The sequence below is a fragment of the Glycine soja genome, chromosome 14 (genome assembly GCF_004193775.1).
Source record: "Glycine soja cultivar W05 chromosome 14, ASM419377v2, whole genome shotgun sequence".
Lineage (NCBI taxonomy): Eukaryota > Viridiplantae > Streptophyta > Magnoliopsida > Fabales > Fabaceae > Glycine > Glycine soja.
The window spans coordinates 47060690-47081761 of record NC_041015.1 but is presented as its reverse complement, the minus strand read 5'-3'; the positions used below and the strand labels follow the sequence as shown (position 1 = coordinate 47081761).

The window sequence follows — 21072 nt, the reverse complement described above, 5'->3', positions numbered from 1 at the left end:
ATTTTTTTAAAAAAATTATTCTGTTATGCTATTTCTTAACTCAACCTCTCCACTATAATAAAAAAAAACTAGACCAACAAAATATGATAGAGGAAGAGATAATATAATTTTTGGTTAAATTAGAACAACCCACAAAGATTCATCTTGGAGGTTTTAAATAACTAAATATATCATTATTATTTTGATAAAATAACTATTCTATTTTATTTTACCGTATCCATGTCATAAATAATAATAATAATAATAATAATAATAATAATAATAATAAAAGAAACATGATGCTTTAGTGTACACATTTCATTTTTTCATTTTATCCCAAAAATTTCCTTATTAATTTTTTTTTCCTTATAACTTCTCTCTTTAACCAACCCACACCTCTTAGTTACATCCTAAAAGCTATTCAATATTATTTTTTTTTCAAAATATTTAAAGAAGCACATAATGCCTTTTCCCTAGTAATAATTATAAGGTTAAATTATAATTTTAATCCTCTTATAATTTTAAATTTGTAATTTTAGTATTCCTATTTCTAGATCAAAATATTTAATATATAATTCAAAATAAAACATTAATTTTGATGTGACGTATTAATGTTGACATTTATGTTTAACATGACACTTATATGATAATAGATTAAATAAAGTAAAAATAATAATCTTAATAGGAGTTGAATTGATTAGTTAGGAGTTAATGAATTGTTTGAATACTATTTTACATGTATCATTAGTTAGGAGTTGTTAACTTTTTTTTGAATTATTAAAATTTAAAAATTAAAATAAAATAAAATATTTAATATTTAAATATATTTAATATTTAATTTTACATGTATTTATTTTTACTATATAATTTTATTTTGATATAAATTAACAAGAAATTGTTCTTATTTTATTATAATTTAAAAAATACATAAACTAATATATAGATTATTTTAAAAAGTTATTTTATGTAATTTTATACAAATTATGTAAATTTAAAATAATATTTAAATAATCTAAAAATGAAAAAATTACATTTTATAATTAAAATAAAAATTTATATTATTTATATATAAAAATAAATGTGCATTATTTTTATAAATTACATAAAATAATTTTTGTAAATAAATTACATATTAATTTAAGTAATTTTCTTGATTTATATAATTGGTATTAACAAATCTTATTTACTAAATAGTTTTTTATAAGTAAAACAAAAGTATTATCATGTAAGTTTTCTAAAAAATTAAATATTAAAATTTTATTAATTTATATAATTAGAATAAAAATAATTTACATATTAAAGTAAATTTACATAATTTGTATAATTTACCTATTAATATTAATTGATGTAATTATATTTATTTATATAACTAGAGTAAAAGTAATCTGTATAGTAAAATAAATTTATGTAAATAATTTATATATTAATTTATGAAACTTAATTATAAAATTATAAAATAAAAATAAAAATATACAAAATGATATATAATAAAACTAAAAATATTTATACATTAAATATTTTTCAATTTATATCTTTTTATAATTAAAAAAAAATAATTATTAACTAATGATATGTATAAATTATAAAATAATGTTTATAAGATTTATTAAAAAAATAAGTATCTTAATAATGTATTATTTTATGTTTAAATATAAAAAGTCTCAAGTTTAATTTCTGTTAATTATTTTTATTTTATTTTATTTCTTATCATATAAATTTTAATGTTAACAATTTACATAAAATGTTAATATTATGTTACGCTAAAGTTAACATTTGACTTTGAATGATGAAATAAAAGAATGATCAAAATTATTTATTTAAAAAAAATTAGATATTTTGATTTAATAATAAAAAAACCAAAATTATAAATTTAAAATTATATAAAAATCAAAATTATAATTTAAGATATCAATAATCAATAATAATATAAAAAAGAAAAGAATAGTGAAGGCGGAATCAAACTATGAAGAAAACAAACGAAACGCCACGTGGGAATGCCACAAAAACCTAGGGGCAAAAAGGGTTAAACGAATCTGAGTTTAGAAGACCCCGCAGTGGAAGCAAAGAAAAAACGACTCAGCCTCAGTCCTACTACACTATATAACACTCTTTCCTGACGCAGAGAGACAGGACACAATTTTGTGTAGAAAGTAAATATAAATTCTTCACACTTCTCACTTCTCTTCTCAGACACAAGCGATTCTCTCTCTCTCTTTGGGGTTTTCGTTTCGCTCTCTCTTCCCATCATCGCACTTCTTCATTCGGATGTGTGTGCACCCTTCCCCTTTCTCTCTCATCTCTCAGGTATTTTTCACTCTCTCTATTCTTCACCATAACACCGTGTTTGGTTATCGTCACCAACCAACTTTTTGATCTGGTTTTCCACGCCAATTGCTGATTCAGTACCAACTCCTTGTACTTACGGAATTGCGTTGGGCCAATCGGGGATTGCTTATTTTGTGGTTCTTAATTCAATTATTATTATTATTATTTTTATTGTAATTGTGATTTTTTTTATAATTTTTAGGTGGTGGTTCAGTGTGCAGTTGAGGTGAGATGACAACCCTAAGATCGAGTTGGCCTTCGAGGCTGCGCCAACTTCTGTCGAGCGAGGGCGCCATTGGTCCTTCCGTCAAGGTGGACTCCGAGCCCGTGAGTGTTTTCTCTCTCTCTCTCTCTCTCTCTCTCTATAATACGCACCGTTTTGTTGTGTTTGTGAATAGGGTTTAATGAGGTATATGAATATATCTTTAACTGCTGGGTAAACACCTCGTTAAGATTCTTATTTGCTTATTCCTTTATATATTGATATATGATATATGCTATGATGAAGAATTTGATTAGGGTGCTCTGTTGCTCGTTATGAAATGCAATTTCGAGGGTTTGTGTTTGTGTTTTGGCTCTTAATGGGGTATATGAGTATATGTTTAACTGCTGGGTAAGCCCCTCGTTAAGATTCTTCTTCCATTATTCGTTTATTCAATATATATGATGAAGAATTTGATTAGCGTGCTATGTAACTCTATGTAACTCGTTATGAAATGCACTTTCGAGGGTTTTTGTGTGTTTTGGCTCTTGGCGGATTGTGTCATACTGGCTTCATTCTTTTGATAGCGAGAACCCGGAAATTATGTTTTTCTTTTCTTGTGAATGTTTATTTTTATAGTGCATTTTTTTTTGGGTAAAAGTGTAGTTCGTGAACTTTTATGTATCAGGGAAATTAGAGCAATATGCATTTGGATGATATTTAATAGTTGAAATAGCCTGGTGTAAGTATTGTGCATTGGGACGGTATTTTTTGGTTGAAAGTCCAAAAGTGGCGGTGGTTTCTTAGATTTGAAGTGTGATAGCTCATAGCTTTTAGGGGAAAAACTGACCTTTTCTTTGCTTTGATGACAAGATTCAATTTGTAGCTTATTCTAAAGTGTTTTTTTCTGGTGAAGAGATGGCTTATTTAATTTAAAATATCAAAACAAGCCACTAAGTTTTTCTTGAAATTGGTATAAAGCCGGGAAAACTAATTCTACAAGTGATTAAATCAATAATCTCTGATGCTGAATTTATTCAATGTACTGTTTTTGTTGTTTATATTTTGTTTGCCAGTGGGTTACTGGGTGTGGATGGCAAAATGAGTTACTTCAGTTTGGTATTGAGATTGACTGAATGGAGAGTTGTCTCTAAACTGTTTGCTACTAACTAGAAAAGAGAGAATAAGCGCTTTTGTATTTTGATTTTGGGTCCTGTAGTTGGTTTTTTGAATTCATTACAGTGTTACTTTCTACCATTATTATAATATATAAGATGCCTTTGAAACAGGTTTATGTAACATATGACAAATAGTTACTAGTTACTACGGAATTTTAAGTTTCACAAGTTGTAATCATTACTGGACTAAAAAGGTATAATTAAGAAAATGGTGTTTTTACACGTATGTTACCTCAAAATTTAAGTATATTACACTGTTACTGGTTTATACTAATTGCTGATTTAATCGGTCATTTACTAGAGTTGGTTTAATTTGCATGTGAAAGTTTGTTTCTCATAAAGGTGGGGTTCTGCTGAAATTTATACAATTATTAATAGATCTCAGGCCTTGTGGATGAATCTCTGTTGCATATCAAATTGTTAAACGTTGAATATTTGAATATGATTGATTAGCTGTAGTTCTATTCCATATGTTTCTGAGCATCTTTTTGTTTCAAAATTCAAACCTATGAAATGTGCTTGCATTGCACATCCAATAAACATAGTGGTCAATCAAAATACTTGCAAGTTGTGTGCCATTGTGTCATTATTTACTGCCATTCTCTGTTTTTAGTCTAGTTATTTGCAATTGATGTACTTGAGACAGCTTGAGGTATACTACACATGTAGTATAATGTAGCTTAGTCATAGCTTCTGTCAGATCTCTCTAACTGACTTAGAGGTAATTAGACAGTCATAATGTTGAAACTCTTTACAGACTACGGAGTTTATTCTGAATTTTCAGAGAGAACTCTTCAGTTTACTCTTAAATTTTCTGCTTCTTATATTTTGTTGCACTCTCTTCGTTTTATCACTCAACCGTAGATTCTAATATGGTATCACATTTGTACCCTGTGGTCTCAGGCTGAGCCCAATGGACTAACCGCAGGTTTGACCGATAGGTCACGGTCCGACCCGACATACTGGGTCCGACCATATCCGTTATCAGCACCTTATTTTATAATCTCAGAAGATTTAATCATATCTTGAACTATATCTTAAATCATATCTTACCTGAAATATATCTTATCTCCGTGAATTATGGGTATAAGATATAATCGGACCTTACCATAATTAGGAAGTCTATATAAGCCACATCTCACCCAAGAGCAACAGAAGATTACACTTTATGCTCTGGATAGTCAGACCCAAACCCTAGGGAAAACTTATACTGGAACAATATTCATAGTTTCTGTTGTTTAACTTCTGTTAGAAGAACACTTACTGACTTAAAGGTAGTTAGACAGTAATCACCCAAAGAGCCCATCACTGAGTTCATTCAGAATATTATATACACAAATTTCAGAGAAAACTCTTTAGTTTACTCTTCTCACTACATTTTCTCAGCTTCTGATATTTTCCTGCATTTTCTCTTATTTTCTCACTAAAACAGCTATTCTAAAATAGAGATTGCATGTTGCGTACAGAATCTTAAGTTTTGGTAGGTTACAGAGTTTGATTTCCTGTTTACAGAATGCTGCAGTACAAACATACCCTCTTTTACTCATAAAGCAAATATAGTGGCTTCTGGTTTTTGTATGGTTTTCTGTGGCAAATTCCTTGTGCTCATCATTTAAATTTTGGCTGCTCCATTTGCATGCACTCTTTTTGGTAAAATTATTGTTAGGCAGTGATGGATTTCTTTTTCTAAAATTTTGATTAATGCTGTTATTCCTCCATCAACATTGATTATCACAGAGAAATTTATGAAATCAAATATGTTTGGAAATTTGCTTCAACTGCTTTTCATAATTTTTGTATTCTTGGAACCATTTGTATTTTTTAACAGTGTAATTATATCTTTAGCATTTCCTCCCCCAACATCCATGTATTGTCATCTTAATTTGGTGATCGATTGGTTTCAGCCTCCTATGGTCAAAGCCTTCATTGAGAAGATCATCCAGTGTCCATTACAAGATATTGCCATACCACTTTCTGGCTTTCGGTGGGAGTACAATAAGGTATTAATGTTAGGTCTGCTAGTTTTGCTGCACCGAGTAATTTATTTTATTTTCCCAGTGCCTGATACCTTCCTTCTTTCAAATCAGGGGAATTTTCATCACTGGAGACTGTTGTTGCTTCATTTTGATACATACTTCAAGACTTATTTGTCGTGTAGAAATGATCTGACATTGTTAGATAATCTAGAAGATGACAGCCCATTACCAAAACATGCAATTCTGCAAATATTGCGAGTGTTGCAAATAATTTTAGAGAACTGTCCAAACAAGAGTTCCTTTGATGGCTTAGAGGTTAGTTGGTCAGAAAAGTCTGGTCTAATTTAATATATTTTCCTTAATTCTTTCCCCTGTTTATTCTAGTCAAGTGGTTTGTTATTTTATTTTTGAAACTTCTATTTCTGATATTTTATCTGTTCCTCTTCAGCATTTCAAGCTTTTACTAGCATCAACAGATCCTGAGATTCTTATTGCTACATTAGAAACTCTTTCTGCACTTGTAAAAATTAATCCCTCTAAGCTTCATGGAAGTACAAAGATGATTTGCTGTGGTTCGGTGAACAGCTATCTTTTGTCCCTAGCACAAGGCTGGGGAAGCAAGGAGGAGGGCCTAGGATTGTACTCTTGTGTTATGGCAAATGAGAAAGCCCAAGATGAAGCACTGTGCTTATTTCCTTCTGAAGAGATTGGTCATGACCAATCAAATTGCCGCATGGGCACTACCCTTTATTTTGAATTGCATGGTCCCAGTGCCCAAAGCAAGGAACATAGTGCAGATGCAGTTTCCCCTGGCTCAACAGTTATACATATGCCTGATTTGCATCTGCGCAAAGAAGATGATTTGTCCTTGATGAAGCAGTGCATTGAACAATTTAGCGTTCCTTCTGAGCTCAGATTTTCATTGCTCACTAGAATCAGATATGCTCGTGCCTTTCGTTCTCCTAGAATATGCAGGCTTTACAGCAGGATTTGCCTACTTTCTTTCATTGTTCTGGTGCAGTCTGGTGATGCTCAGGAAGAACTCGTCTCCTTTTTTGCTAATGAACCAGAATATACAAATGAATTAATTAGAATTGTACGTTCAGAGGAAGTTATATCTGGATCTATCAGGACACTTGCAATGCTTGCTTTAGGAGCTCAATTAGCCGCATATACATCATCGCATCATCGGGCACGAATACTCAGTGGATCTAGTTTAACTTTTGCTGGTGGGAACCGCATGATACTCCTAAATGTGCTCCAGAGGGCTATTTTGTCATTGAAGAGTTCTAATGATCCATCATCCCTTGCTTTTGTTGAAGCACTTCTTCAGTTCTATCTGCTCCATGTGGTTTCAACCTCAACTTCTGGTAATAATATTAGAGGTTCTGGCATGGTGCCTACATTCTTGCCGTTGCTGGAGGATTTTGATCCTACACATATTCATCTAGTCTGTTTTGCTGTGAAAACACTTCAGAAGCTTATGGATTATAGTAGCTCAGCTGTATCATTGTTTAAAGAATTGGGGGGCATTGAACTTTTGGCTCAGAGATTACAGAAAGAGGTACACAGAGTCATTGGTTTGGTTGGAGAAACTGATAACATTATGCTTACTGGTGAAAGCTTGAGATATAGTACTGATCAATTGTACTCCCAGAAGAGACTCATAAAGGTCTCCCTTAAGGCGCTTGGTTCTGCAACATACGCGCCTGCAAACTCTACCAGATCTCAACATTCTCAAGACAGTTCATTACCTGTAACTCTAAGATTGATTTTTCAGAATGTAGATAAGTTTGGAGGTGACATTTATTATTCAGCTGTTACTGTTATGAGCGAAATAATCCACAAAGATCCAACCTGTTTTTCTGCTCTGCATGAAATGGGTCTTCCTGATGCTTTTTTATTGTCAGTTGGATCTGAAATACTTCCATCATCAAAGGCTTTGACATGCATTCCAAATGGTCTTGGGGCAATTTGTCTTAATGCCAAAGGGTTAGAGGCTGTTAGAGAATCTTCATCGCTACGGTTCCTTATTGACATTTTCACTAGCAAGAAGTATATCTTAGCCATGAATGAGGCTATTGTTCCTTTGGCAAATGCTGTGGAGGAACTTCTACGTCATGTATCTACATTGAGAAGCTCCAGTGTTGATATTATCATTGAAATCATCCACAAGATCGCATCTTTTGGGGATGGAAATGGTACTGGATTTTCTGGAAAAGCTGAGGGCACTGCCATGGAAACAGATTCTGAAAACAAAGAAAAAGAAGGCCATTGTTGCATTGTAGGCACATCATATTCAGCCATAGAAGGGATAAGTGATGAGCAGTTTATTCAGCTATGTGTCTTTCATTTAATGGTATTGATTCATAGGACTATGGAAAATGCCGAGACATGCCGGTTGTTTGTGGAAAAATCAGGAATTGAAGCTTTATTGAATTTGTTGTTGCGGCCAACTATTGCACAATCCTCAGATGGCATGTCTATTGCTTTACATAGCACGATGGTATTTAAAGGGTTTGCTCAACATCATTCCATTCCTCTGGCACATGCCTTCTGTTCTTCTCTTAGAGAGCACTTGAAGAAAGCTTTAGCGGGGCTTGGTGCAGCATCAGAACCTTTGTTGCTGGATCCAAGGATGACAACTGATGGTGCCATCTTTTCTTCACTTTTCCTGGTTGAGTTCCTTCTATTTCTTGCTGCACCAAAAGACAATCGTTGGGTGACTGCCTTGCTTACAGAATTTGGAAATGGGGGTAAGGATGTTCTTGAAGACATTGGACGTGTACACCGTGAAGTCCTGTGGCAAATTGCTCTACTTGAAAACAGAAAGCCTGAGATTGAGGAAGATGGTGCTTGTACTTCTGATTTACAACAGGCCGAAGGGGATGCAAGTGAAACTGAAGAGCAAAGGTTGAATTCTTTCAGGCAGTTTCTTGACCCATTATTGAGAAGAAGAACATCAGGATGGAGCATTGAATCTCAGTTTTTTAACCTTATAAACCTGTATCGAGATTTGGGCCGTTCCACTGGTTCTCAACATAGATCAAATTTAGTTGGTCCGAGGTCAAGTTCTAGTAATCAGGTACAGCATTCTGGGTCAGATGATAATTCTGGGACTGCTGATAAGAAGGAATCTGACAAGCAGAGACCATATTATACCTCTTGTTGTGACATGGTCAGATCACTTTCATTTCACATTACCCATTTGTTCCAAGAGTTGGGAAAAGTAATGTTGCTACCTTCACGTCGACGTGATGATGTTGTGAATGTAAGTCCTGCTTCAAAATCAGTGGCTTCTACTTTTGCATCCATTGCTTTTGATCACATGAATTATGGTGGCCGTTGTGTAAATCTTTCGGGAACAGAAGAATCCATATCAACAAAATGTCGATATTTTGGGAAAGTGATTGATTTTATGGATAATGTTCTAATGGAGAGGCCAGATTCATGCAATCCTATTATGCTGAATTGCTTGTATGGACGTGGAGTTATTGAAACTGTATTAACTACCTTTGAAGCTACCAGTCAGCTGCTCTTTACAGTTAATCGGGCCCCTGCCTCGCCCATGGATACTGATGATGCGAATGCAAAGCAAGATGACAAGGAAGATACAGATAATTCATGGATTTATGGTTCTTTAGCTAGTTATGGGAAATTGATGGACCATCTAGTGACCTCCTCTTTTATATTATCATCATTCACAAAGCATTTACTTGCACAGCCCCTTACTAATGGTAATACAGCTTTCCCAAGGGATGCTGAGACTTTTGTGAAGGTCCTTCAATCCAGAGTGTTGAAGACTGTGCTTCCTGTTTGGACTCATCCCCAGTTTGTTGACTGTAGTTATGAATTTATTTCTACAGTTATTTCTATCATTAGGCATGTCTATACAGGTGTTGAAGTAAAAAATGTGAACGGAAGTGGTGGTGCTCGCATTACTGGGCCGCCTCCTAATGAAACAACTATTTCAACCATTGTAGAGATGGGGTTTTCCAGGTCTAGAGCAGAAGAAGCTTTGAGGCAAGTTGGGTCAAATAGTGTGGAGTTGGCAATGGAGTGGTTGTTCTCTCATCCAGAGGAGATACAAGAAGATGATGAACTTGCCCGTGCACTTGCCATGTCCCTTGGAAACTCAGAATCAGATGCAAAGGATGCAGTTGCTAATGACAATGCCCTGCAGCTTGAAGAAGAGATGGTCCAACTCCCTCCTGTTGATGAGTTGTTATCTACTTGCACAAAACTTTTGTCGAAGGAACCACTTGCTTTTCCTGTCCGTGACTTGCTTGTGATGATATGCTCTCATGATGATGGTCACCATAGATCTAATGTGGTCTCATTTATTGTGGAACGGATCAAAGAATGTGGTTTGGTTCCTAGCAATGGAAATGTTGCCACGCTGGCTGCTCTTTTTCATGTTCTAGCCTTAATTCTTAATGAGGATGCTGTGGCTAGGGAAGCTGCTTCTACAAGTGGTTTGATCAAAATTGCCTCAGATCTACTCTACCAGTGGGATTCTAGTCTTGATAGCAGGGAGAAACAGCAGGTACCAAAATGGGTGACTGCTGCTTTCCTTGCATTAGACAGATTGTTGCAAGTAGATCAAAAATTGAATTCTGAAATCGCAGAGCAGTTGAAGAAGGAAGCTGTGAATAGCCAGCAGACATCGATTACCATTGATGAAGACAGGCAAAACAAGTTGCAGTCTGCATTGGGACTCTCTATGAAGTATGCAGATATACATGAACAGAAGAGACTTGTTGAGGTTGCTTGTAGTTGTATGAATAATCAACTTCCATCTGACACAATGCATGCTATTCTGCTACTATGTTCCAATCTTACAAGGAATCATTCTGTAGCTCTTACATTTTTGGATGCTGGTGGTTTGAATCTACTTCTTTCTTTGCCAACCAGCAGCCTCTTCCCTGGGTTTGACAATGTTGCTGCTAGTATTGTTCGTCATGTTCTTGAAGATCCACAAACGCTCCAGCAAGCAATGGAATCTGAGATAAAACATAGTCTTGTAGTGGCATCTAATCGGCATCCAAATGGAAGGGTCAATCCTCATAATTTCCTTTTAAATTTAGCTTCTGTTATTTATCGGGATCCAGTAATCTTTATGCTAGCTGCTCAATCTGTGTGCCAAGTTGAAATGGTAGGTGAGAGGCCATACATTGTCTTGCTGAAAGATAGGGATAAAGACAAAGCTAGGGAGAAAGAAAAGGATAAGGATAAAACATTGGAGAAAGATAAAGTACAGAACAGTGATGGGAAGGTTGTTTTGGGAAATACAAACACAGCACCTACTGGCAATGGCCATGGCAAAATTCAGGATTCAAATACCAAGAGTGCCAAAGGTCACAGAAAACCTAACCAAAGTTTTATTAATGTAATAGAGCTTCTTCTTGAATCTATATGCACTTTTGTTCCTCCCTTGAAGGATGACATTGCCTCAAATGTTCTTCCTGGAACCCCAGCATCAACTGATATGGACATTGATGTCTCCGTGGTTAAGGGAAAAGGAAAAGCAGTTGCCACTGTGTCTGACGGCAACGAAACTGGTAGTCAGGTTGCTTCTGCATCACTTGCAAAGATTGTCTTCATTTTAAAGCTTCTGACAGAGATATTATTGCTGTATTCATCATCTGTTCATGTTCTACTTCGACGAGATGCTGAAATAAGCAGCATTAGAGGTTCTTATCAAAAGAGTCCTGCAGGTTTAAGCATGGGTTGGATATTTTCCCATATTCTTCATAATTTTCTTCCATATTCTCGAAACTCAAAAAAGGACAAGAAAGCTGATGGTGATTGGAGGCAGAAACTAGCAACCAGGGCCAACCAGTTTATAGTGGGTGCTTGTGTTCGATCTACAGAGGCAAGGAAGAGGGTTTTTGGTGAGATTAGTTATATCATCAATGAATTTGTTGATTCATGTCATGACATTAAGCGTCCAGGAAATGAAATTCAGGTTTTTGTTGATCTACTAAATGATGTTTTGGCTGCTCGTACACCTGCTGGTTCGTACATTTCAGCTGAGGCCTCTACCACTTTTATAGATGCTGGTTTGGTTAAATCATTCACTTGCACTCTACAAGTTTTGGACCTTGACCATGCTGGTTCATCTGAAGTTGCTACTGGTATTATTAAAGCTCTTGAGTTGGTAACCAATGAGCATGTCCATTCAGTTCATTCTAGTGCAGGGAAGGGTGATAATTCAACAAAACCTTCTGTTCTAAGTCAACCTGGAAGAACAAATAATATTGGTGAACTGTCTCAGTCCATGGAGACATCACAAGCCAATCCTGATTCCCTTCAAGTTGACCATGTTGGGTCTTATGCAGTTCACTCCTATGGTGGGTCTGAAGCTGTTACTGATGATATGGAACATGATCAAGATCTTGATGGGAGCTTTGTTCCTGCTAATGAGGATGATTACATGCATGAAAATTCTGAGGATGCAAGAAATCTTGAAAATGGAATGGAAAATGTGGGTCTACAATTTGAAATCCAACCTCATGGCCAAGAAAATCTTGATGAGGATGACGATGAGGATGATGATATGTCTGGAGATGAAGGTGAGGATGTAGATGAAGATGATGATGATGAGGAGGAACACAATGATTTGGAAGAAGTCCATCATTTGCCACATCCTGACACAGATCAAGACGAGCATGAGATTGATGATGAAGATTTTGATGATGAAGTGATGGAGGAAGACGATGAGGATGACGAGGAAGATGAAGATGGTGTTATACTGCGACTTGAGGAGGGAATTAATGGAATTAATGTTTTTGACCATATTGAGGTTTTTGGCAGAGATAATAGTTTTGCAAATGAAGCTTTACATGTAATGCCAGTTGAGGTTTTTGGATCCAGACGTCCGGGGAGGACGACATCTATTTATAGTCTTTTGGGCAGAACTGGTGATGCTGCTGTGCCTTCTCGTCACCCACTCTTGCTTGAACCTTCTTCATTCCCTCCACCTACAGGGCAATCAGGCCAGTTTCTCTGAATTGTTTGTTATCGATTTCATCTATTAATTGTTTTTGTCAAAGTCATTAATTACTATTTAAATTATAAAAAAGGATTTGATGTTGTTTAATGACATTTTGGCTTTTTGGTATCTTGCTAAAATATTCCAGATAGTTCAATGGAGAACAACTCAGTGGGTTTGGATAATATATTTCGATCGCTGAGGAGTGGGCGCCATGGACACCGTTTGCACTTGTGGACTGATAATAACCAGCAAAGTGGTGGGACAAACACTGCTGTTGTACCACAAGGCCTTGAGGAGTTGCTTGTCACTCAATTAAGGCGACCAACCCCTGAAAAGTCATCCAATCAGAACATAGCAGAAGCAGGTTCTCATGGTAAAATTGGAACAACCCAGGCACAAGATGCAGGGGGTGCAAGGCCAGAAGTCCCTGTTGAAAGTAATGCTATTCTGGAAATTAGTACTATAACTCCCTCAATTGATAACAGTAACAATGCGGATGTCAGACCAGCAGGGACTGGACCTTCACATACAAATGTTTCAAACACCCAATCACGGGCAGTTGAGATGCAATTTGAACATACTGATGGAGCTGTGAGGGATATTGAAGCTGTCAGCCAGGAGAGTAGTGGTAGTGGAGCAACTTTCGGTGAAAGCCTTCGGAGCTTGGAAGTTGAGATTGGAAGTGCTGATGGCCATGATGATGGTGGTGAAAGGCTGGTTTCTGCTGATAGGATGGCAGGTGATTCACAGGCTGCACGCACAAGAAGAGCAAATACACCTTTGAGTCACTTTTCTCCTGTGGTTGGAAGAGATGTGTCCCTTCATAGTGTTACTGAAGTTTCAGAAAATTCAAGCCGTGATGCAGATCAACAAGGTCCTGCAGCAGAGCAGCAGGTGAACAGTGATGCGGGATCAGGAGCTATTGATCCTGCTTTTCTGGATGCTCTTCCTGAGGAGCTACGTGCTGAAGTCCTTTCAGCTCAGCAGGGTCAAGTGGCTCAGCCATCAAATGTTGAGTCTCAAAACACTGGGGATATTGACCCAGAGTTCCTAGCAGCTCTTCCAGCTGATATTCGAGCAGAAGTTCTAGCTCAGCAGCAAGCACAGAGGTTGCATCAGTCTCAGGAGCTGGAAGGTCAACCTGTGGAAATGGATACAGTCTCAATAATTGCAACTTTTCCATCAGATTTACGAGAAGAGGCAAGTTTGTCAGTTCATAGCTGTTATATAATAGTGAGATTGTTTCTGTGGTTTTAAGTTTTCTTTTCTTTTTTTTCTTTTTCTGTTCAGGTTCTCTTGACATCACCAGATACTATCCTTGCCAATCTTACACCTGCTCTTGTTGCTGAGGCAAATATGTTGCGGGAGAGGTTTGCACACCGTTATAGTCGTACCCTCTTTGGTATGTATCCAAGAAGTCGTAGAGGGGAGACTTCAAGACGTGAAGGTATTGGTTCTGGTCTGGATGGAGCAGGAGGAACCATTTCTTCTCGCCGCTCCAGTGGAGTTAAGGTTGTTGAAGCTGATGGAGCACCTTTAGTTGACACAGAAGCTTTGCATGCTATGATTCGGTTATTTCGTGTAGTGCAGGTATTAATTTGTGATTTGAAGAAGTCCTTTAATGAGTCATTCTTTTATTGTCTATAATTTGTCTATTGTGTTTTTGCAGCCACTCTATAAAGGCCAACTCCAGAGGCTTCTATTAAATCTTTGTGCCCATAGTGAAACAAGAACCTCTCTGGTGAAAATTCTCATGGACTTGCTAATGCTTGATGTAAAAAGGCCTGTCAGTTATTTTAGTAAAGTTGAGCCACCATATAGATTGTATGGTTGTCAGAGCAATGTAATGTATTCACGTCCTCAATCTTTTGATGGTAAGAATACTTGATTAATCTTATGTTGTGATTGTAAACAACTGTCCTGGTTTTGATTATGCAACATAAATACAATAACTTGTTGGTTCTTATGGTTGTCAGTCGTCCCAATTATGATTTTTCTGTAATGTCTTTTATTTTCTTAATTCACAAGCTCCTTACTGGAGTGTCTATTTATAATATTTGGACGATTTTTTTGTTAAATGGTTAATGAATTTATTAATACCTTTTCTATTGTTTAATCACAGGAGTTCCCCCATTGCTGTCTCGTAGAATACTTGGAATTCTCACTTATCTTGCTCGCAATCATCTGTATGTGGCAAAATTTTTGCTTCAGTGTAGGCTGTCTCATCCTGCAATAAAAGAACCAGATGATCCACGGGGAAAAGCTGTGATGGTTGTTGAAGATGAAGTAAATATAAGTGAAAGTAATGATGGGTACATCGCCATTGCAATGCTATTGGGTCTGTTGAACCAACCACTTTATTTGAGGAGCATAGCCCACCTTGAGCAGGTGATGCTTTGGTTTTATTGGCTTCTTCGTCATTTAATTTCTTGTGCATTCAGACAGTGCTGACATAATTGTCTTTGTATCTGTGTTGTGTTTTCAGCTGCTAGATTTACTGGATGTTATCATTGACAGTGCTGGAAACAAGTCATCTGGCAAATCCTTGATACCTACTAACCCATCATCAGCTCCACAAATTTCTGCTGCGGAAGCCGATGCGAATGCAGATTCTAACAATTTACCTTCTGCGGATGATGCATCTAAAGTTGATGGTTCCTCCAAACCGACAGTCTCTGGCATTAATGTTGAATGTGAGTTACATGGAGTGTTGAGTAATCTTCCAAAAGCAGAACTCCGGCTCCTGTGCTCACTGCTTGCTCAAGAAGGGTATGCATTTTGGCCTATGTTTGTTGCCAATAAAGCTAGTTTTTGTGTATCTATACACCATCACTAGATACAATGTTGTTTTAGTAACCATGGACTTGATCTGACATTTTGTCTATTCCTCCCAGTTTGTCAGATAATGCGTATAATCTTGTAGCGGAAGTAATGAAGAAATTGGTGGCCATTGCTCCAACACATTGTGAGCTTTTTGTCACTGAGCTGGCAGAAGCTGTTCAAAAGTTGACTTCATCTGCAATGAATGAGTTACGTGTCTTTAGTGAAGCAATGAAAGCTCTGCTTAGTACCTCTTCTACTGATGGAGCTGCAATTTTGAGAGTCTTGCAAGCCTTGAGTTCCCTTGTCACCTTACTGACGGAGAAAGAGAATGATAGAGGTACTCCTGCTCTTTCTGAGGTTTGGGAAATCAATTCAGCATTAGAACCCTTGTGGCATGAGCTTAGTTGTTGCATAAGCAAGATAGAATCCTACTCAGAGTCTGCATCTGAGTTTTCGACATCTTCTAGTACCTTTGTGTCTAAACCGTCTGGTGTAATGCCTCCACTTCCAGCTGGCTCTCAAAATATCTTACCATACATTGAATCTTTCTTTGTGGTTTGTGAGAAATTGCATCCTGCTCAGCCAGGTGCTAGTCACGACTCAAGTATTCCTGTTATTTCGGATGTTGAGTATGCCACCACATCTGTAACTCCCCAGAAAGCATCTGGAACTGCTGTGAAAGTAGATGAGAAACATATGCCTTTTGTCCGGTTCTCAGAGAAGCACAGGAAGCTACTAAATGCTTTCATAAGGCAAAACCCTGGTTTGCTTGAAAAATCTTTCTCACTCATGCTAAAGGTTCCAAGATTTATTGATTTTGATAACAAGCGTGCCCACTTCCGATCAAAAATTAAGCATCAGCATGACCATCACCATAGTCCCTTGAGAATATCAGTAAGAAGGGCATATGTTCTAGAAGATTCTTACAACCAGCTTCGCATGAGATCAACTCAAGATTTGAAGGGAAGGTTGACTGTCCACTTCCAAGGGGAGGAGGGTATTGATGCAGGTGGGCTTACAAGGGAATGGTATCAATTATTGTCCAGAGTTATTTTTGATAAAGGAGCACTGCTTTTTACTACAGTGGGCAATGAATCAACATTTCAGCCAAACCCTAACTCTGTTTACCAAACAGAACATTTATCTTATTTCAAATTTGTTGGTAGAGTGGTGAGTCCCCTTTCAAGTGTTCTGAATGTTTGCTGTTAGTCATATGGTTCTAGTTTACACTCTTTTTCTATCTCATTCAGGTCGGTAAAGCATTATTTGATGGTCAACTCTTGGATGTTCATTTTACTCGGTCATTCTACAAGCACATTCTTGGAGTCAAAGTTACATATCATGATATTGAAGCCATTGATCCTGATTATTTCAAAAATTTGAAATGGATGCTTGAGGCAAGTGCATTTATGTAGTTCCTCCCCTTTCCCATTGTGTATTCTCATCTCATTTTGTTTATTGTTCAATTTGTGATGATTGTCTGTGTTTCTGGTATGATTGCAGAATGATATCAGTGATGTTCTGGATCTTACTTTTAGCATTGACGCAGATGAGGAAAAATTGATCTTATATGAACGAACAGAGGTATTGACTGTGCCCTTTAAACTGAGATGGAAGATTGGATTTTGCATTATTATAGTCTAATCATGAACATGTCTAGGTGACTGATTATGAGTTGATTCCCGGGGGACGGAATATCAAAGTTACTGAGGAGAACAAGCATCAATATGTTGATTTGGTTGCCGAGCATCGGTTGACAACTGCTATTCGACCTCAAATAAATTATTTCTTAGAAGGGTTCATTGAATTGATTCCCAGGGAGTTGATATCGATATTCAATGACAAAGAGCTGGAATTGTTGATCAGTGGACTTCCTGATATTGATTGTGAGACTTCCATTACTTTATATGACTTTAACTGATGTGATTATTTTTCGTTTGCTCTCCCCACATACTATCTTTACTGGTGTCTAAATTGCATGGAAGGGCAAATTAATTGTTGTGTATTTTATTTTCTTTCAGTGGATGACTTGAGAGCAAATACAGAATATTCTGGATATAGTGCTGCATCGCCAGTTATCCAATGGTTTTGGGAGGTTGTTCAAGGTTTGAGCAAAGAAGACAAGGCTCGACTGTTGCAATTTGTGACAGGCACATCCAAGGTATATGGCTTGCTATCCAGGGCTTTTGAACATTTGAATTTTTTCTAGGCTACTCATTTTCTGGTTATTTTCCAAGTGTTTTCTAAGTGCAATTATACCGGTTTATGCATTCAATTTGTTGAAGCCTTCTCTAATGCAATGCTATTCTAAATCCTTTCTTCACTTTTCGATCTTGTTATAAACCACCTCTCATTTGTACTTCTCTGCTCTCTTGAACTGACTTGTCTGTTGTGTTGGGGCATCTGTTCTTTGGTCTGAGTTTTTTGTTTGTCATGATGATCAGTGTCTCTTTTCTTTCTGGTCTATTGGTGTTCTACCAGGGCCAGCTGAACTGCCGAAGAAGCTCTTATTTTTTTGTTCCTGAAGCCGACAAATTGGGCTTTTGAGGCCTTCATTTGAAATACAAGATATCTAGACTATTTTTCATGTCTGTTTTCTTTCTGCTGCCTCCAACCCCCCCATTGCTATGGAATATAAAATACATTGAAACATTAAAAACCAGTGAATTTTAATGATCATATGTATTAGTTAATTATATTATAATATTTTTATACTTTTGGTAAAGATCTTATGATTGGTGTTCCAATTACATGAGTTCTTTCATTCCTCTCCCCGTAAGATCCCAATTTGACAACCTTGGATCAGAGCTTTCTCTCTGTGCTGGGATTTGTTATGATATATTTATGATGTTGGCATGTTGGGCCAGTTTGTTTAAACTTATTTGTTGAAATAAACGTTTATTTTAATAAAATGAGAAACTTTTTGTTTTTTTAGTGTGTTTGTCTAAATTGTTTCTGCTTATTTTAAGAAACAAATCTTATCTGCTTCTTAAATAAGCACTTAGTTTAGTTTAAAGTTGCTTATTTTCAAGTTTAAACAAATGTACCCATTTTTGCAAACTTGAAGCTGTTATAACATTTTTTCTACTAATGTTTCAGGTGCCTTTGGAGGGCTTTAGCGCTCTCCAAGGAATTTCAGGCTCCCAGAAGTTTCAGATACACAAAGCATATGGAAGTCCTGATCACTTGCCTTCTGCTCATACTTGGTATGTCTTTTTCCCCGTTACAAAATTCCCTATAGGACCTATTATCGTTCAGTTGTGATTATCTGTAAGCTATAGGCTATATTTTATCTTTTGATGGATCATTATAGTCGTGTGATTTGAAATAATAATCAAAACGGAATTTTCTTCATGCAGCTTCAATCAATTAGATTTGCCGGAGTATCCATCTAAACAACATTTGGAAGAGAGGTTACTGCTGGCAATTCACGAAGCAAGTGAGGGTTTTGGATTTGGTTGAGAAGCTTCAGTGCGGATGGGACAAAATACAATGTATTACATTTTTAGGTTAGGACCTATTTTAAAATGGAATTGAGTGGTACAGGGCAGGGGGTCGAAGTTTTTAAGTTCATATCATGTTAATATGTTGTACAGTCGTATATTTGCAATGGGAAATGCCATTGGCAGTTTTTCAATTCAACAGTTTTACACTGCTATGATGCCTTGTTTATTTCAGTAACTCAGGTTAGTGGTTTTGCGAAATCAGCTAAGAGTATTATATGCAAATGTTACTTCCATGTAACAATGAATAAACTCAGGACGTGGTCATTTTCGTAGGGATACCGTCATGAATTGAAGGTATAACTTACTAAGGTTGTTGGTGCGATGGGTAATGGTTTATTTTGGTGTGAGGAACAAGCCATTTTCTATAAAATTTGTACAAAAAATTGTTCGAGTAGATTGATATAAGTTTATGTTAATAATTTGGTTTACAAATTTTTCAGGCTCGTTCGTAGTGTAACCAAACTGATTATAGAGAAGTTGGGAGTATAGAAGGTATTATGGTGTAGAGTGAATTTTGTATTGTGAACAGTAGTGAATGAATGAAAATAATAAGAATGAAAGAAATAAAATATAAAAAAATGGACGAATTTACATGGAGATTATTTTACATTCACAAAAAATTTAATTAGAAGCATATCTAACTAACGTGTTTGAGGCGAGTGAAATTATTAAACACCAATATTTAAGGCTCTTGCTATTTACGCCCCCTCTTTCTAAGTACACTCCCATATTCCTTTTCTACCTTAGTTATCTATTATACATTTTTCTTAAAGAAGTATATCCCTTTCGGAATATATATATATATATATATAAAATAAAATATCATAAGAAATTAAGATGATTAACGAGAAATAAAAAAAATGATAAATGATTATATTATATTCATGTTTGTTAGTTTTATTTTCTCTCTCTAAATTATCCATTATATCTTTTTTCTTAAAAAAGTATACCCCTTTTGCATTTTGGAAATGTTTTTTATGGAATTACATATACCTATTTCGGAAATGTATCTTCAGAACTATGATTCATAGTTTCAGAGATATACTTCTAAAATAGGTATATTTTTTTTTAATAAAATATCACTTAAGAGTTAAGATGGTTGGTGAGAAATAAAAAAATAAATACATTTTATCTTATATTCATATTTGTTAGTCTTATTTTCATCCTATTATCATTGTTTTTTAAATCTTATATGAAATCTTATTACCTTATCTTTATTATTCTTTAAATTATAATTTTAAATTATCTTCATCATATATTCATTATATAATATTATATTTTCATTATTATTGTATAATATTTTTTTTTTTTCATACGATAGTGTTTCAAGTACCTTCATCATTAAAACAAAAACAATAGCTTCGTGATTAACATGACGAGATATACATATTAAGTTTTTTCTCAAGATGTAGGCAATTGGTTCAAGTTTGAGTATGCATAATGATTGTAGAAAAATGAACATAAACGGTGAAACACATCATTTGAAGGAACTAAAAAGAGAACAAAAAATTACACTTTTGATCATACTCGTCCTCTTATAATCCAAATATCTTTTGCTGCAGAAAGAAAAGGGAAATCAAAAGTTAATGCTAACGTTGAGCTATCTGTAATGTAGGAGACACAAAAGTCAATAGTTCTTGTTGTGATAGAATTGACACATGTCAAGGATGAATAAAATAAGTAGAGAGAGTTGGAGATGGAGAAAAAGTTTGATTTAGAGATCTTCGATGATACATTTAGGATGACAAAGAGACAACTACGAGATCATCAAATGTTATGTAACTTAATTCAAAAGGAAACGTGAAATTATGTAATGTAACGATGTTAATCAAAGTAGTTATTCAAATTAATTGTTCAAAGTGGTCATCATTTAAACTAGTTGTTATGTTATCTAAAAGGATTTTCACACCTCTTAATTATGCAATCTTGTCTCATTCTTATCAAATTCTCTCAAAACATTAACTCTCCAATTATTCCTCAAATAGACTTCAACAATTTAAACCTATGAAGAATGTTTGAGTGAGAACTTATTGAAGATTTTATAAATGATGACTACGACGAACAATACACAAGGTTGATGCAATGA

General features: G+C 35.6%; 1 protein-coding gene across 2 annotated transcripts; it reads left to right on the top strand.

Annotated features, from left to right (window-relative positions):
- Positions 1 to 2057: 2057 nt before the first annotated feature.
- Positions 2058 to 19351, top strand: LOC114384787 (E3 ubiquitin-protein ligase UPL1-like). 2 transcript variants are annotated; one of them, XM_028344578.1, is made up of 17 exons: positions 2058 to 2283; positions 2519 to 2631; positions 5589 to 5684; positions 5772 to 5975; positions 6109 to 12658; positions 12803 to 13857; positions 13948 to 14247; positions 14327 to 14531; positions 14780 to 15045; positions 15143 to 15426; positions 15552 to 16650; positions 16731 to 16877; positions 16984 to 17064; positions 17141 to 17366; positions 17502 to 17641; positions 18580 to 18686; positions 18840 to 19351. In XM_028344578.1, the coding sequence occupies exons 2-17, from the start codon at positions 2536 to 2538 to the stop codon at positions 18940 to 18942; spliced, it is 10959 nt and encodes a 3652-aa protein (XP_028200379.1). In that variant the 5' UTR covers positions 2058 to 2283; positions 2519 to 2535; the 3' UTR covers positions 18943 to 19351. The 2 variants fall into 2 exon arrangements, with proteins under 2 accessions (XP_028200379.1, XP_028200378.1); XM_028344577.1 differs by having other exon boundaries at positions 2059 to 2283; positions 2507 to 2631.
- Positions 19352 to 21072: the final 1721 nt, after the last annotated feature.

Coding starts and splice junctions, on each gene's coding strand:
- LOC114384787 (XM_028344578.1), top strand. CDS start 2,536: ATGACAACCCTAAGATCGAGTTGGCCTTCGAGGCTGCGCCAACTTCTG. Junction 14,248..14,326: donor GGTTATTTCGTGTAGTGCAG/GTATTAATTTGT, acceptor GTGTTTTTGCAG/CCACTCTATAAAGGCCAACT. Junction 16,878..16,983: donor ATTTGAAATGGATGCTTGAG/GCAAGTGCATTT, acceptor GTATGATTGCAG/AATGATATCAGTGATGTTCT.